The following is a 15,853-nucleotide window of genomic DNA, read 5'->3' as shown; positions in this document are numbered from 1 at the left end:
CATGGCTATAGTCTCTCCTCTCCTAATACACTGCAGTGCATGGCTGTGCTCTCTCCCTCTGATGTCACACTGCAGTGCATGGCTGTGCTCTCTCCCTCTGATGTCACGCTGCAGTGCATGGCTGTGCTCTCTCCCTCTGATGTCACACTGCAGTGCATGGCTGTGCTCTCTCCCTACCCTGTCACACTGCTGCTTCCCACCTCTCTCACTGAGGCTGTACTCCTTAACTGGAATGAACTCTCAAAGACCCCGTGTTCAAATAAGACCACATCCACAGTCTAAAGTTAGGTCTCTGAAATATTTTTAGAAGACAGATTCCAACCCATGTCACTCTGCCCTCTGGTCCTAGGCCTCTTTAGGTAGATGAAAAAGAGCCTAGTGTTGGCAAAGGCAGCTGTTGGAGTTTATGCTGTTACAGCCCATAAAATGGCAAGACTCCAAACCCAGAGGAGGTGAGGATGGGCCCTCTGGCAGACTATCTGCATGGAGAACAACCCTGCCGGGACCATGATCTGAATTTCCAGAACCGTAAGAGAATAATTTCTGTCCTTTCCAGTCACCTCATTTGTGGGACTTTCCCATGGGAACTCTAGGAAACTAATGTAAGTACAATGTGGGATGATATCGTAAAAATAAAACAAGCTAATACCAAAAATGGGTGACGAGAGATAGTGAGACATCCCAAAGCAGTGAAGCCTGTGGTAGCCTGGATTGGTGCTCACAGCTCAGCCTCATCTGGTTTCCTTGTCAACCTCTTAAATTAGTTCCTTTTAGGTGGCACATGCTACGTTAGACCCTTAGTGCTCAGCTTCTCCGTGTTACTTGTTTCAACAAATGGAATGTTCCGGAGTGCCAGTACTGGGGCCAGAACACTGGCCAAATCTCAGCAAGCTCACCTTGAAGAAGTCCGCAGTGCATGCTGATGGAGTGGATGTGGGTGTGAAGAGTCTGCAGTGCATGCTGATGGAGTGGATGTGGGTGTGAAGAGTCTGCAGTGCATGCTGATGGAGTGGGTGTGGGTGTGAAGAGTCTGCAGTGCATGCTGATGGAGTGGATGTGGGTGTGAAGACCTTAGAGAAGGGTGGGGTTGGCACTGAAAGAGGAAAACCCAGGAAGAAGCACATGGGTGGGCAGTGGTGACTGTGCAGTGGTGCCCTGCACATTTTAATATGAGCAGAGCAGCTCATATGGGTAGCTGTCTAACTGGACATGCAGCCGCTGAATGGTTCAGAGGGAGCTAAGTGTCCTGGTATATGATTCGGGGGAAAGGTCCAGAACTGTACAAAGACTTTAAGGCATGCAGTTTTGGGAAGGTATTCAAAGTTGTTAGCCCTGATGAAGTCTCCTAAGGTGGACGGAAGGAGGGGTGGGGCAAAGAAGAGCCACCTCCACTGCCCTCCACCCTTAGATCTTGCAATGTCCAGAGGGAAGCAATGAAGCCGATGTGGTGGGACTCTAGGAGCCAAGGGATGAGGAGGTCGGGAGAGAGGAATGAACAGTGGTGGCAGCTGTTGCTATTGGATTCAAGTAGATGAAGACGGAGAATGACCACTGGCTTCGGCAAAGAGGAGAGAGAGCTCTGTGGTCTTGTAGACATGTGTCCTATGTGAGGGCTCGTCCCTTGTCTGGCGATGCCCCACCCTGGCATTGTGATCCTGTGCTACCCGTGAGATAAGCCATTATCTTCTTCCCCTTTGTTCCCTTGCTAAGTTGCTGACCGGGTCCCACCAGGTACACTTTCTGAAGCATTCCTCACACTACCCTCTTCTGCACAGTCTGAGTATATTTTCTTTCCTTCCTGGCTTCAGACCTTTCACTGGCTGCCCGTTCCCTCATGATGAGATCTGAATTCTTTAATTGACCCCGTCTCTGCCCAGTTCTTTAGAACTCTGGGACTATCCCCTTCCTACCTCATCCTCATCTCAGCCCTAAGTTCTGTCCCTGCAGCTTGCTCTGTTCTCGCTCGATCCTTTGTATTTGTACAGACGCTGCCCTCAGCAGAGAACGTGTTCCACGCACTCCTGCATCAAGCCTTTATGGTCTGATTCTTACTCATCCTTGAGTGGAATCCACCCAGATGACCATTGGGTGCTGCCCTTCTACCACACGCTCCTGAAAAATCATATACTTCTTGACTGTAATGCAAACTCCACTTGTGTATTTATTTTCCTCAATAGATCAGATGCTGTATAAGGGGAGGGGACTGACGGATTCACCCGTTTCCTTTCCATATACATCCCCAGAGTCCATCATTATGCCAGATGTGCATGGGGTTTTAAAAAAAAGAGTTACTATGTTTTGTGCTATTAATTAATTTGTGGCGCTAGGTATTAGACCTAGAATCTCACTCACAACAAAAAACTTTGGCCATCATAGTGGGCATAAGGTAGCATCCGTTCTGTTTGTAACAACTGCAGATGTCAGCACCCTGTCGTGTGCTTACTATCAGCCTTTTGCTTTTGTTTTTCTTGGAGGCACTGTAGCCATAGAGAACTTTTAAATTTAAATGTTGTTTTGCCTTAAACATAAGAGATGAACAAATGCAACATGGAAGTTTAAAGTGTTGAAACAAAATCCATGGTAATACACTAGGAATAGAACTCCTCATAAAGCAAGCCCAACCCGGAAACGTTTCAGAATTTCTCAACCGTAAGAACTGTCTGTGCCAGACACTACACTCACCATGAAGAGCTCTTCTGGTGGCTTATTCCCATCTAGCTCGATGAGATACTGGGGGTTATGCTCAGCCATTACCTCCTGGAGAAAATCAAAAGGCAAGTTGAATACAAGGGGAGAATCTTAATGTACTGTGAGGAAGTCTTAAGAGCTAACTCGTGCATCTTATGCAGGTTACAGTGTGGTCATTTGCAGCATTCAACAGATCTTCCTAGAGGTAGCCTGCCTACTAGGGCCATGTGTTTGAGGTGCTGGGGACTTGCACAGTGGTGGGCTTGGTCGCTGAGCTATACCACGCCCCACCACGCCCCACGCCACGCCTCACCACACCCACACGCCAAAATTTACGGAACAGAAGAATACATAGAAAATCATCTTTAGTCCGTTCACTGGAAGGAAACTATTACTACTGATCCCTATCCATTTTCTATGTCACAAAAAAAAAAAAAGCTGTTGCATTTTCGATATCATAATGTATATGAAACTTCCACCTACTTTCCCGGTAAACATTATAGTCAGTATTTCCCTGTCTCTTTACAAGATTATGTGAACATCCCATCCTCTCCACACCATTTTATGGGATCACATGCTGTGGCTACACACTTATTCGACAATCCTTTCCTATCAAGCAGATTATAATATCTTGTTAATTGTTTTAAAGCCTTTTTACTTATCTTTAAAATTAAAAACCCTTTTTCTTCAATTATTTCCAATGTCATGGGACTGACGGCAGCCATTGAGGGAATGCAGGCAAACACGCCTTTCACCTTCTGGTCTGTTATTCCTCATGCTCATTGTTGACAGAAATATTTTACACATACAAGTGTTCACCACCACCTTCTAAGCGTCTTTCACTATATCCTTAGACGCTGATAATAGGCTGAAAATAAGCTACTTTCAAAAGCAGATTTTAATGTTAGCAGGTACTAGCGTTGATTCTTCCAGAAGGCTACGTAGTTCAGAAGGCTCACAAGCCATGCAGGGCTGCATCCTTTCCTGCCTGTTTGGCTTTTATAGTCTGACAGACTGAGTTGAAAAATAGCATCTGTTTTAGCTTCTCGTCTTGTTGGTGGGGCTCACATTCATATTCCCATCTCTGTAAACAACCTAGCAACTTTTGGAAATCATATTTACCTTATCTTGACCAGCATGGAGGTGCTTCGATGGAGTGAAATAGCATGGTTGTGAGAAAGAGTCTTGGTGGGTGGAGTGGAGGGAGTGCTCAGTGGTTAGAGCACTATTGCTTTTGTAGAGGATTAAAGTTCAATGCCTAGCACCCACAAGGTGGCCCACAACTGCTGTAACTCCAGTTCAGGGATCCTATACCCTCTTCTGGCCTCCACAGGCTTCTGAATACATATGGTGCCTGTGAATGTGTAACATTCTCTCTCTCTCTCTCTTTCTCTCTCTTTGTGTGTGTATGTGTGTGTGTGTGTGTGTCTGTCTGTCTCTCTCTCTGTCTGTCTCTCTCTCTGTCTCTCTCTGTCTCTCTGTGTCTGTCTCTGTCTCTGTCTGTCTCTGTCTGTCTGTCTGTCTCACTGTCTCTCTCTGTGTCTGTCTCTGTCTCTGTCTGTCTCTGTCTGTCTGTCTGTCTGTCTGTCTGTCTGTCTGTCTGTCTGTCTCACTGTCTCTCTCTCTCTCAATAAGCACACCTTTAGGAACAAGAAAGAGCTGAAAGCCTTTTGTGAGGATTCTTATCAAAGACCCTTGAAAGTGCCGCCCCCCTTCCGCCACGCCCTCACCTCCAAAGCGCTGAGCAGCAGCTCCTTGTAAAGCTTCACGGTGATTTGGATGTTCTCCAGGTAGTCCTCAGGCCTCTGCACGAGGTGTTGAAGAATTTCAGTCACCACTTGCATTTCGGCCGTAAATGCCTAAATGACAGAAGGGAGAGCCAGAATTTCACTCTCTTTAGGAAACTGGTTACTTAATGAGTGCTGCCCCAGAATGCCGTCTTGTGGTGAGAAGCAAGAACAGGAAGCAGAGTGGAGACTGAGGCTCATAAGAGATTGAGCCTCCCTGGGAGTCTTCATCAGAAACCGGACTTTAGATCGACTTGAGAACTTGCTAATTGGTTGCTGTTGTTCTTAATAGGTAGGACCGCAGAGGGTGTCATTTCTTTTGAAACTGATGTCTCTGAATACCTTTAGTCTGTGGACCGTGCCCTCACCCAGGTTGGGAATCAAATACCCTGCATCTCAGAGACACACTGAAAGATTCACAACCGAGGGTGTTTCAGGATTTTCCCTGCCCAATTACATTAGGGCAGCAGGAGGCCTGTGATTGGACAGGGAAAAGGGAGGAGGAGCTAAGAGTTGCAGGGACAGAGAGCCTCCGGGAGAGAGGAGGAAAACCAAGATGGAGGCGGAACTAGCGTGGCTTTTACCAGCCCCAGGTAGTTATGATATCATGAGGTTAAAATAATTCGATAAGGTTATTAGATAAAGCCTTTATCATTATCAAATGGTTCTGAAGTTATTGTATTGGCATCTTGTAAATTGAGAATTTATTGAGACATAAATCTGATTGGTTAATTATAAGCTTCAAGAGTTTTGTTTGTACAGGGTTGATGGGTGGTGTGGTGGCTGACAGTGGGGTGGACAGTCATTGAGTGGCAGTGAGAGGAATGTGGGAGCTCCGGCCCCACCAGAGAGTTGGGAGGTAGAGACAGAGCCGGCGGGACTCCAGCGGGCTGAGAGTTGCCAGCACATGTGCGGGAACATGCCGGTTCTTTTTAAATATTTCCCCGCAACGGAAGGAAACTACAGTTTATGAAGAGGCAAATGAAATAATTTTATGGTTGAAGTCACCACAGCATGAGGAACTGTATTAGAGGGTCACAGCATTCGGGGGGTTGGGAGCCCCTGTTCTAGAAGTTTCAAAGTTCTGGATCTTACATTAAGTTCTCTGACTTATTCTGAGTTGATGCCTGTGCGGTGTGTGGGGGGGGCGGGGGGAGAGGGGGGTGTCTAGCTTTATTCCCAGACCTGTGCGCGCGCACACACACACACACACACACACACACACACAAACTGGATAATTAAAACAATCCTGAACAATAAAAGAACTGAAGAGGTCTCACCATTCTTGACCTCAAGTTACACTTCAAAGCTATAATAATAAAAACAGCATGGTATAGGCACAAACAAGACACATTCATCAGTGGAACTGAAGACTGAGACATAAATCCATATACCTATGAACATGAGTTTTTATTAAGAAGCCAGAAATACAGCATCTTCAACAATGCTGCTGGTCAAACTGGATATCTGCATGTAGAAGAATGCAAATAGATACATACTTAGCACCCTGAACAAAACTCAAACCCAAGTAGATCAAAGACTTCACCATAAAACCAGATACACTGAACCCAATAGAAGAGAAAGTGATGAATAAACTTGAGTGCTTCGTCACAGGAGATGACTTCCTGAAGAGAACACTGACAGAGCAGGCACTAAGATCTACAATTAATAAATTGGACCTCAAGAAACTGAAAGGTTTCTGTAAGACAAAGGACATGGTCAATTGGACAAAGTGGCAGTCTACAGAATGGGAAAAGATTTTTACCAACTCCATATCCGATAGAGAACTAATATCCAAAATATACAAAGAACTCATGGAATTTGATATCAAGAACCAAATAATCCAATTTAAAAATGGGGTAGATATCGAAACAGAGAATTCTCAATAGAGGAATCTCAAGCAGCTGAGAAACATTCAACGTTCTTAGCCACCAGGGAAATTTAATTAAAATGAATTTGAGAGTCTATTTTACACCTATCAGAATGACTAAGATAAAACCACAACAAACAGCAGCTCCTTCTGGAGATGAGGAGGAGCAAAGTGGACACTGTGTCACTGCTGGTGGGAACACTACAGAAATCAGGGTGTTGTTTCCCCAGGACGCTGGGAATGAATTCACCTCAAGACCCAGCTAGACCACTCAAGGCACAGTACGTCCAAAGGACACTCCATCCGACCACAGACACTTGCTCAGCTATGTTCCTTGCTGCTCTGCTCATAATAGCCAGAAATTGGAAATAGCCTAGATGTCCCTCAACTAGACTAGATAAAGAAAATGTGGTGTGTTTATACAAGGGAGCAATACACAGCTCTTAAAAAAGAGAAATTTGCAGGCAAATGGATGGAACTAGGAAAAAAATAATTTTTAGTGAGGTAACAGAGACCCAGAAAGATAAATATGGTATGTATTTGCTTATATGTGTACATTAGCCATTAAATAAATGATAACCAAGCTATAATCTATGTGTAGATCCAGAGAGGTTAGGCATAGAGGAAGGGAGCAGGAAGGACACAGGAATCTTCCTGGGAGAGATGAAATAGAGTTTTTGGGTGGAATGGAATGGTGGGGAAGGGGAACAACAGAAAGAACAGGTAAGAAAGGGGAGGGGAGATGGGATTGGGGGATGGAAGGAGGGGAGAGACAGATAAGAGTTGAAGAGCATCTGAGGGGCGGTAATGGAGACAGTGCAGTGGAAACTTCCTATAGTACATGAAGGTGATCCTAATGAAGTTTCCAAAGAATGAGGGAGAAGAACCCCTGCTTGCCAACTCTTGTTACCAAGCAAAGCTTCCAGTACCAGGGCTGAGTTTCACCCATTTGAGTTGTTGGCCAAAGGGTCTCAAAGAACCCAGGCTGTTGTCATGACAATTGGTTGTTCTCCACAAGCTGACAGTAAAGCCTCATTGCTGAAGACAACAGCCACACAACTCATTGAACATGGAGAAGTCGAGCTGATGCTTACACAGGACCTTCACCCCCATGTTCTAGTGTCTATGACATGGAAAGGTTTTCAGCAGGCTACCAAATGAGAAATGTAAACACTTAGCCAACAGCACAATCTTTGATCTACAGTCTGTCCTAAATATGCTAGGGCAACTGTGGCCCAAGCTTGTGGGAGTAACCAACAGATCTGATCTGTCTTAAGGCCCACTCCGTGAGATGGAGCCCACACCTGCTTGGGAGGCTGACATTGCTTGGTAATCAAGGACCGGACACTAGAGAGTCCAAAGACCTAGGATTAAAACCAACTACTACTGTGTTACAAAACTGACAGGAAAAATGACTCTAATGGTATTCTGCTATACTCATAGAGGAGAGTCTTAGTCAGTCACCACCAGAGAGCCTCCTCCTGCAGCAGATGGGAACAAATACAGAGAGAGACCCACAGCCAGGCACAGAGAAGGGGGGGGGGGAAGAAGGGAGGGAGGGAGGGGAAGGAGGGAGGGAGGGAGGAGCCGGTAACAGTTTTAAATGGGAAGTCTCTATCAAATCATCCCCTCAGAGCTCAGGAAACCCTGCAGTGGGGGTGACAGAGGGTCAGAGGACACCAGGAGAGCAAGGTCCTCTAAACTTCTGAGCAAAGCTCACATGAACTCAAGAGGAACTAGAGCAGCAGTCACAGGGCCAACAGGGGCCTGCAAGCAGGGCCTCTGCATATACACCCCGGTTTTCAGTAGAGTACATCTGTGGGATTCTCCAACGTGTAAGCAAGATCTCTGACTCTTGTGCTTCCTCCGGGATTTTTTATTCTTCTGTTTTCTTGTCTTGTACCACTTGAATATGATGATGGTTTCTGTTTATGATATTTTATTTTGTTATGTGTGATTGTTATCTCCTAGAAGCCTGCTCTTTTCCAGTGAGAGACGTACATAGATTTAGATCCAGATGGGAGAAGAGGTGGTGGTGAGCTGGGAGGAGTCGAGGAAGGGGAATGGTGAGCTGGGAGGAGTTGAAGGGGAAGCTATATTCAGATATTGTCTGAGAAAAGAGTCTGTGTTTAAGGGGAAATACATAAAAATGTGTATCATTACTGACTATGGAATTGGGAATTAAAATCACACTGAGATTCCATCTCACATGACTCAGATGGGCTATTGTCACAGGATTTTCCCTGTCCAATCGCAGTAGTGCAGGGGAGGCCTGTGATTGGACAGGGAAAAGGGGGGCAGAGCTAAGAGTTGAAGAGACAGAGAGGTCTTAGGAGGAGAGGGAAGGAGAATGGAGTCCTGCATGGTATTAGCAAAAGGTTAGAATAATTGGGTTAAAGGTTTGCCATTATCAATTGGCTCTGAAATTATTTATTGGCATCTTGTAAATTGTGATTCTGTTGATACATAAATCTAATTGATTAGCTATAAGCTTAAGAGTCTTGATTTTACCCGGTTACTGGGTATTGTATGATCAAACTGTGAGGGTGGCTGATCTATTTGGTTACTGGAGTGTGAGACTGCCAATTACAGGGGATTATAGCAGAGAGGGAACTAGTGGCTCACAGGACAAGCGAGCCAGATGCTGCAGGGACTAGCTCCAGAGAGCTGGCAGTGGCTGCAGGAGTGCAGGACTGTGGCCTGGCCCCGCGGAGAGTTGGCAGGACCATTTTTAATATTTTCCGCAACAGGCTATCACTGAGATGAAAACTAACCAAAACTGCTGACGGGGATGCAGATGAAAAGGAACCTCTGGATATTGTTGGTGGAAATGTAAATTAGTCTAGTTGCTAAAGAAAACAACATGAAAGTTCCTCAGGAAACGAGGATGTGAATTACTGCATGATCCCGGCGGAGCCACTTGTGGGTTCCTGCCAAAGGAGTCAAAGCCAGTGTGCAAGAGCTTCCCGCAGTCCAGCATGACTGGACAACGACAAGCACTACTGCCATTGCTGCAGTACTATCCACAATAGCCAAATTATGGATTTGGCCTACGTGGTCTTCTATCAATAAACAGAAAAGAAAACATTGCGTATGTGTGTGTCTCTGTGTGTCTGAGTGTGTGTGTGTGTGTGTGTGTGTGTGTGTCTTGGGGTGAGGGCACATGGGTCAGTGTGGTCAAAGAACATCGTGTGCGCACATGAAAACGGCAAGAGAAACCCATCGTTCTTTGTAATTAATTGCACTAAGTGTAATGAATATATTTTAAAAACTCGAATAGTTCTGAAAACACAAGTTATCTTTAGCTATTTCCTCCAGACTACAAAAATGAAAAGAACCTTAATTTTCTCCGGCATCTGCTTCCCTTGCTACCACATAATTAGAGGGTAAAGGTGTCACATGGTGATGACCATGCTGCGCCATTACCTCCTCCTCCTCTTGTTCTTCTTCCTCTTCTTCCTCTTCAGATTTTCCTTCCTTGGGGACGTCCTTCTTCTTTTTCCTGCGACTCTCAATTATTTCTGGGTCCCACTGGTCTCTGGTATAAACATAGCCTGTAATACTGTGCTGCCGCTGCCCAGAGATTCTTTGGCATAAATCGTAGTCACTGCACTAAGAAACATTATTAAATCATTTAAGACATTTGATTTCCTAGGAAGGCAGGCTCACATTAAGCCACACTAGAGAGAGAGAAGCAGAATAATTACCCCTTTAATCAGATACCGTGCTTTTCTCCTCAGAATTCTCACCCTACAGTGCCGTCTCTTACAGGATCTCACACACGAAGCTTTGTAAGTCTGTCCATTTTTCAGAATTGCTTAGAAAAGTGTAACTTCTCTTTGTTTATTTTTAAAGTTTATTTATTATTATTTGTTATGCCTATGGATGTTTTGTCTACATATATGTCTATGCTCCACATATGTGTCTGGTTGCCCATGAAGGCCAGAAGAGGGCATCAGATCCCCTGTAACTAGAGTTACAGAGGTTGTGGGCTACCAGATGGGGGCTGGGAATGGAACCCAGGTTGTCTAGAACAACAGCTGTTGCTCCTAACTGCTGAGCCATCCCTCCAGCGCTCTAACTGCTGAGCCATCCCTCCAGCGCTCTAACTGCTGAGCCATCCCTCCAGCGCTCTAACTGCTGAGCCATCCCTCCAGCGCTCTAACTGCTGAGCCATCCCTCCAGCGCTCTAACTGCTGAGCCATCCCTCCAGCGCTCTAACTGCTGAGCCATCCCTCCAGTGCTCTAACTGCTGAGCCATCCCTCCAGCGCCTCCATCTCCTTTCTAAGCATGATTTCTCTTGCACTTCGGGCTTCACTTCACTCTTTGAATAAACTTTGGCTTTGCCTTAAGTTTTTATTTCCTGTTTCATCTTATCCACTAGATAAGTTCAATTTTTTTTTCTTTAAACTTGAGCAAATGTAATACTGTGATGGTATTTTGTATCCAAGTCCAGTACAGGCCAAATTCCAGTACACAATTTGCCTGCTGGGTCAACAGTTTTGTTTGTCTGAAATTAATACACGTGAGATTATCAGACATTTTAAGTGGAAGAAAGAGGGGCTAGCAGAACAGTGAAGGGAATAATAAAAAAAAAAAAGAACAGAAAACCAGTTCAATCTGTAAAGCTCCAGGGAGACTTTATTATTTTAGCTTAGAGAGACTGAGAAGGAGGAAAATTCAGGAGAAATCCATGTATCTCCTACCAAAATATTGATAAATATTTGCCACATTTATTATCACTTTATGGACAAAATATTTCATGGAGTTCAGAAATGGAGCCTTTAAATTCTGCAAACGGAGAGCTTACTCAGCTCTCAAGGCTGGCTAAAGGGAACCTGGCATTATGGTTGAAGCCGGCACCATCTCCTATGACGATGGCACGCGGTGGCCTTCTCATTCGCCCCTAAGCTCTCTGTGTGCCTTATACACTAGTGACCCCATGAGACTGTAAACTCTGCCGTTCTGAGTGTTCTGTGGGATAAAACAAAAACAAAACAAAAACAAAAACAAACAAACAAACCAAACATCTGGATGAGGGAATGGGGAATTGTTCAGTGGGTTAAAGCTTTCTGAGTTCAATTGCTTGAAGCCTTCAGCACTGGATACGGAAGTACACATTGGTGATCCCAGCTCTCCTCCGGGGGATGGGAGGATCTGAGAGCAGGTACAACCACCACCACAGGGTGTGTGCTGACACTCACCCACAGATGAATACAACACTTTAAAATCTAAAGAAAACCTAGACGATGTTTTACGATGGTGACACTCGAGCAGTAGAAACATGACTCATCTGGAGGAGAGCTCGATACAGATTTCTGAGCTACTTAACATTTACTAAGATCACAGTGGCTTAGCCACTTCCAAGCCACACATTGTCAGTAGCCAGGCGGGCGAGGAGACACCTGCAATCCCAGCACTGAGGCAGGAGGACTGAGTTGGAAGCCGTCTTGTTTTTATTTTTGTTCTGGCATCTGTGATTCTGATGACAACCACACTCAGAGAAATAAAAGAAGCAAGGAACTGTAGATACTGTCTTGTTCAATTTTGAACTTTGTCATGGCATCTCTAGGTGGAGATGGGGTATATGCACGTGTGCTTAGTGAGGTAGATTTTCATGTGAACTTCCTGTGTTTTCAACAAAGGGCTTTTAACTAATGCACACACACACACACACACACACACACACACACACACAACTCAACCATTAAGTTAGACAGGGGCCTGTGACGTGCCTCAGACCGGGGTCCTCAAGGTTTAGAAGCATCAGCAGTTCCGGGAAGACCAGCAACCTAACAGCTGGGTGCTACTCCACGGTTTCTGGTTCTTAGCTCAAGAATTCCTTTTGAGTAAGTGTCAGGGCACTGCCATCTTTTGCTCTGAGAACCTGCTCTAGTTGCCTACTGGCCACAAGTGTTCTCTTAGCAAAACCCCTTTCAAGTATATCACAAAGGCCGTACACTTTTACCTCAGAAAAAAATGCACATACATGCAAATTTTTACATATAATCTAAGGAGACTTGTGAATGCTTTGAGACTCATGCATGGGTCCCAAGCCAGACACTTCTAGGCTATAGAAATGACAGGCTTTTTATCCAATTCACCCCCAAATACTGAGATGCTCACGTTACACGGGGTTGTATGACAGGGGGCTCTCTGCACTTTGGCTGCCCAGTGAAAGCTGAGACTCACTGTCCCATTTTAAAAAGGGGTTGAGTAGCAGACTTCGTTCACTGTAGGTGGCCTTCTCCTACTCTGATTTCTGTACAAGACTTCTCTTCTATTGTAACTGGGAGACTCATTCTTCCTGAGGAGTGGTTTGTCTCTTGACCAATATCTAATCATAGTTACCCATTCTGCTGCTTCAGGACATTAAACCTATGTGGTTAATTTTAATTGTCAAATTGGCGCAAGCTAGAATTACCCAGGAAAAGTCTCACCTAGGGACTGCCTAGATCTGACTGGCCTGTGGGCATGTCTGTGGAGGACAGTCTTGTGTGCTTTAATTGATATGAGAATGGGATGACCCGGCCTGTAAGTAATTTCATCTGCTCCTCTTTTCCTCCTCCCCACTGCTCTCAGCTTTGGGTCCTGGCCTTAAGAAGAGAGCAGGAAGTTAGCTGAGCAGTAGGCACGCATGCATTTGTTTTTCTCTGCTCTGGACGGTAAATGTGATGTCTAGATATTTTCAGTTCCTGCTGCCTTGACTTTCCTGGACCATGTCCTGGTTTATTTTCTGTTGCTTTGATAAACATCACAAGCAAACCTAACTCGGGGAAGAAAAGACTTGACTTACATTCCCTGGCAACAGTCCAACAGGGCGGGGCAGGAGGAGCCTGGAGCAGAAACCATGGAGGAAGGAGGAAGCCTGCACATGGCCTGCTTTCTGACGCTGCTCAGCCAGCTTGTTTACAGAGACCAGGACCACTGGCTAAGTGATGGTGCTACCCATTGTGGGCGGGGCCCTCCCTGCATTTGTTGTTAGGATGCCCCACACAGACAAGCTCACAGGCCAAGCTGAGCAGAGTAAATTCCTCAACTGAGGGCCCTGCTTCCACTTCCCCATGACTCTGCTTTGTGCAAAGCTGAAAATAAAAGCTAGCCAGTGAAGCCGGTATCTAGAACTGTAAAATAAACGCGTTCTCTCTAGGCTGGCCTTTGCCAGCATATTTTATCACAGCAAGAGATTAACCAGGAACATTAGAGCCAAGTTCAGTACTCTAACTTGGTAAATATTTGTCCTTTCGGCCTGTGTCCTCTCTTTCCACCAAATTTTAATTTCCGTCCTTGGACGTTATATTTGGTTTTAGCTAATTACCTTCTTCCTCTGTTAACAAATGTTCTTATGTGGGACATTCTCGAGTTTGATCAATTTTTTTTTTAAACAATGTTTTTGTTTTTATTTTATATGCAACAGTGTTTTGCATGCAGGTATGTCTGTGTGACGGTGTTGGATCTCCTGGAGCTGGAGTTACAGACAATAACTGCCATGTGGGTGCTGGGAATTGAACTTGGGTCCTCTGGAAGAGCAGCCAGTGCTCCTAACCACTGAGCCATCTCTTCAGCCCCAAGACTAGTATTAAATCCTGTAGGCTCTTAACTCATTGTTAAGATTCAGTTTCGAAGTCTGGACCATGGTCCTGGTCGGCTGGTCCATGAGTCTTGAGGTGGATGCTCAATAAACTCTCCCTGTCTGACTGAGTCTGGTGTTCCTGTGGCTTCTGAGGTAGCTCTTGAACTCCGACACCTAAGCGTCTGCACCCACATGTATAAGCTCCCATGAAACATTATTAAAAATAAAACAAATATATTTTTTAAGCCTGAAAGCATTCCTTGAACTTAAATTCTCTGAAAAGCAAAGAGTTGCTGTCCCAGGAAGGAATTAATATCTTTACCTTAATATTGATTATGATATCAGGTTGCAATTCTAAATTTTTAACAAATTCTATTTGCTTCAAAGAGGTCATGTTATCTTGTGAGAGTGATGGCATTTCAGTGATGATGTAGCCTGTAAAATATAAGTTAACAATTTGTAATATTATCATTATGTGAGGGCACAGCTTTATTATAGTTATTTTATAAAAATACTTTATAAAGTACCATATAGCTACTAATGAGTAAGTGATTCAGAAAATTATGTCACAAATTTTAAGTTAGTTAATAGTTATTACTATATGAAGTGTAACTATGAATAATGTTTTCTGATAAAAAAATCATCAAGCTAAGAGGAAACATCTTTAAAAATTCTAAGTCAGGGATGATGGCTCAGCAGGCAAGGGTGTTTGTCACAAGACCAATGACCCAAGCTCAGTTCCCCAGGATTCATTTACTAAGGGGAGAGAACCAGCTCCCTCAAGTTTTCCTCCAACTTCCGTACGTATATGTGTGCTCCTCCCTACCCATAGTAATACATGTTCAAAAGTCTTTAAAAATCTAAGTTTATTTTAGATGAGACAGTTATGGAAAGAAACTGCATGATAATATTTCTTTTAACTCAGGTTAGAAACAGTCCTACAACCTTTTATGTGACCTATTATTTCCATCCTTAAATTAGTACCAAATAACAAAGTAGAACACATGCATATGCTACCTATATAAACTATAGAGTGCTGAAACAGCCAGGTACCATGTCTAGTGTAACGATCGCAACACGTGAGATTTGGCCTTAGACTCTCTATTGGCTTGCATCCCACGCAGAAGCCTAAGTCTTCTCATTAAATGTGTCTTGGGTACCGTTGTCATATTGATTTCCTTCATACATTTTTAAATCATGTCACTTCATTGCCCAAGAAACATTTCTCTTATTAATGAAATAAATCTCAATTCCTCAGCTAGAAATTAAGGGCTTTGTCTGAGTGAGGGTTTTATTGTGTGAAGAGACACCATGACCATGGTAACTCTTATGTGGGAAAATATTTCACTGGGGCTGGCTTAGAGTTCAGGCATTCAGGCGTCTATGGGGGCCATACCTGTTCAAACCACCAGAGACTTCAATATATTTCTCTGCTACTTTTATCCCCCTCCCGCTTTAAGGGACAATTGTAAACTATGTTTCAACTTTTAGAATTTAACAAAAAAATTTTTGTAAGAAGTGTATACAGTGAGATAATTACTTCAAGGACAAATGATACCATCTGGGGCTATATTCTCAATTTGCTTTGATATAGTTTGTTTGTTTTGTTTTTTACTGTACCATACTTTATTTTATTTTATTCTTATTAGATGTTTTCTTTATTTACAATATCTCCTTTCCCAGATTCCCCTCCAAAAGAAAAAAGAAAAAGAAAATAAAATAAGAAAAAAATAAAATAAAAAACCCCCAAAACTAAAACAATCCCCTGTTTCCTCCCCCCTCCTCCTGCTCACCACCCCACCCTCTCCCACTTCCTGGCCATGGCATTCCCCTACACTGGGGCATGGAACCTTCACAGGGCCAGGCTCCCCAATGAAGGAGTTAGAGAAAGGACCCAAGGAGCTGAAGGGTTTGCAGCCCCTTAGGACGAACAA

General features: G+C 44.2%; 1 protein-coding gene across 10 annotated transcripts in view; it reads right to left on the bottom strand.

Moving 5' to 3' along the window:
- Ak9 (adenylate kinase 9) overlaps window positions 1–15,853 on the bottom strand; it is a 137,443-nt gene that overhangs the window by 109,262 nt on the left and 12,328 nt on the right. For 9 of the 10 annotated variants that reach the window (XR_004112534.1, XM_031348417.1, XM_031348419.1 and 6 more), the window contains 4 exons: window positions 14,242–14,354; window positions 9,772–9,957; window positions 4,419–4,547; window positions 2,683–2,757 (listed from right to left, as the gene is read on the bottom strand). Coding sequence is in view for 9 of the 10 variants with exons in the window: in XM_031348417.1 (XP_031204277.1) it covers window positions 2,683–2,757; window positions 4,419–4,547; window positions 9,772–9,957; window positions 14,242–14,354 (503 nt within the window). In the remaining variant the exon portion in view is untranslated. Of the gene's footprint in view, window positions 1–2,682; window positions 2,758–4,418; window positions 4,548–4,817; window positions 4,891–9,771; window positions 9,958–14,241; window positions 14,355–15,853 lie in introns of those variants that run through there. The other variant, XM_031348421.1, reaches the window with a different exon arrangement.

This window comes from Mastomys coucha, unplaced genomic scaffold (genome assembly GCF_008632895.1).
Source record: "Mastomys coucha isolate ucsf_1 unplaced genomic scaffold, UCSF_Mcou_1 pScaffold3, whole genome shotgun sequence".
Classification (NCBI taxonomy): Eukaryota; Metazoa; Chordata; class Mammalia; order Rodentia; family Muridae; genus Mastomys; species Mastomys coucha.
Note: the sequence above shows the minus strand (reverse complement) of the source record. Positions and strands in the feature narration are given on the sequence as shown.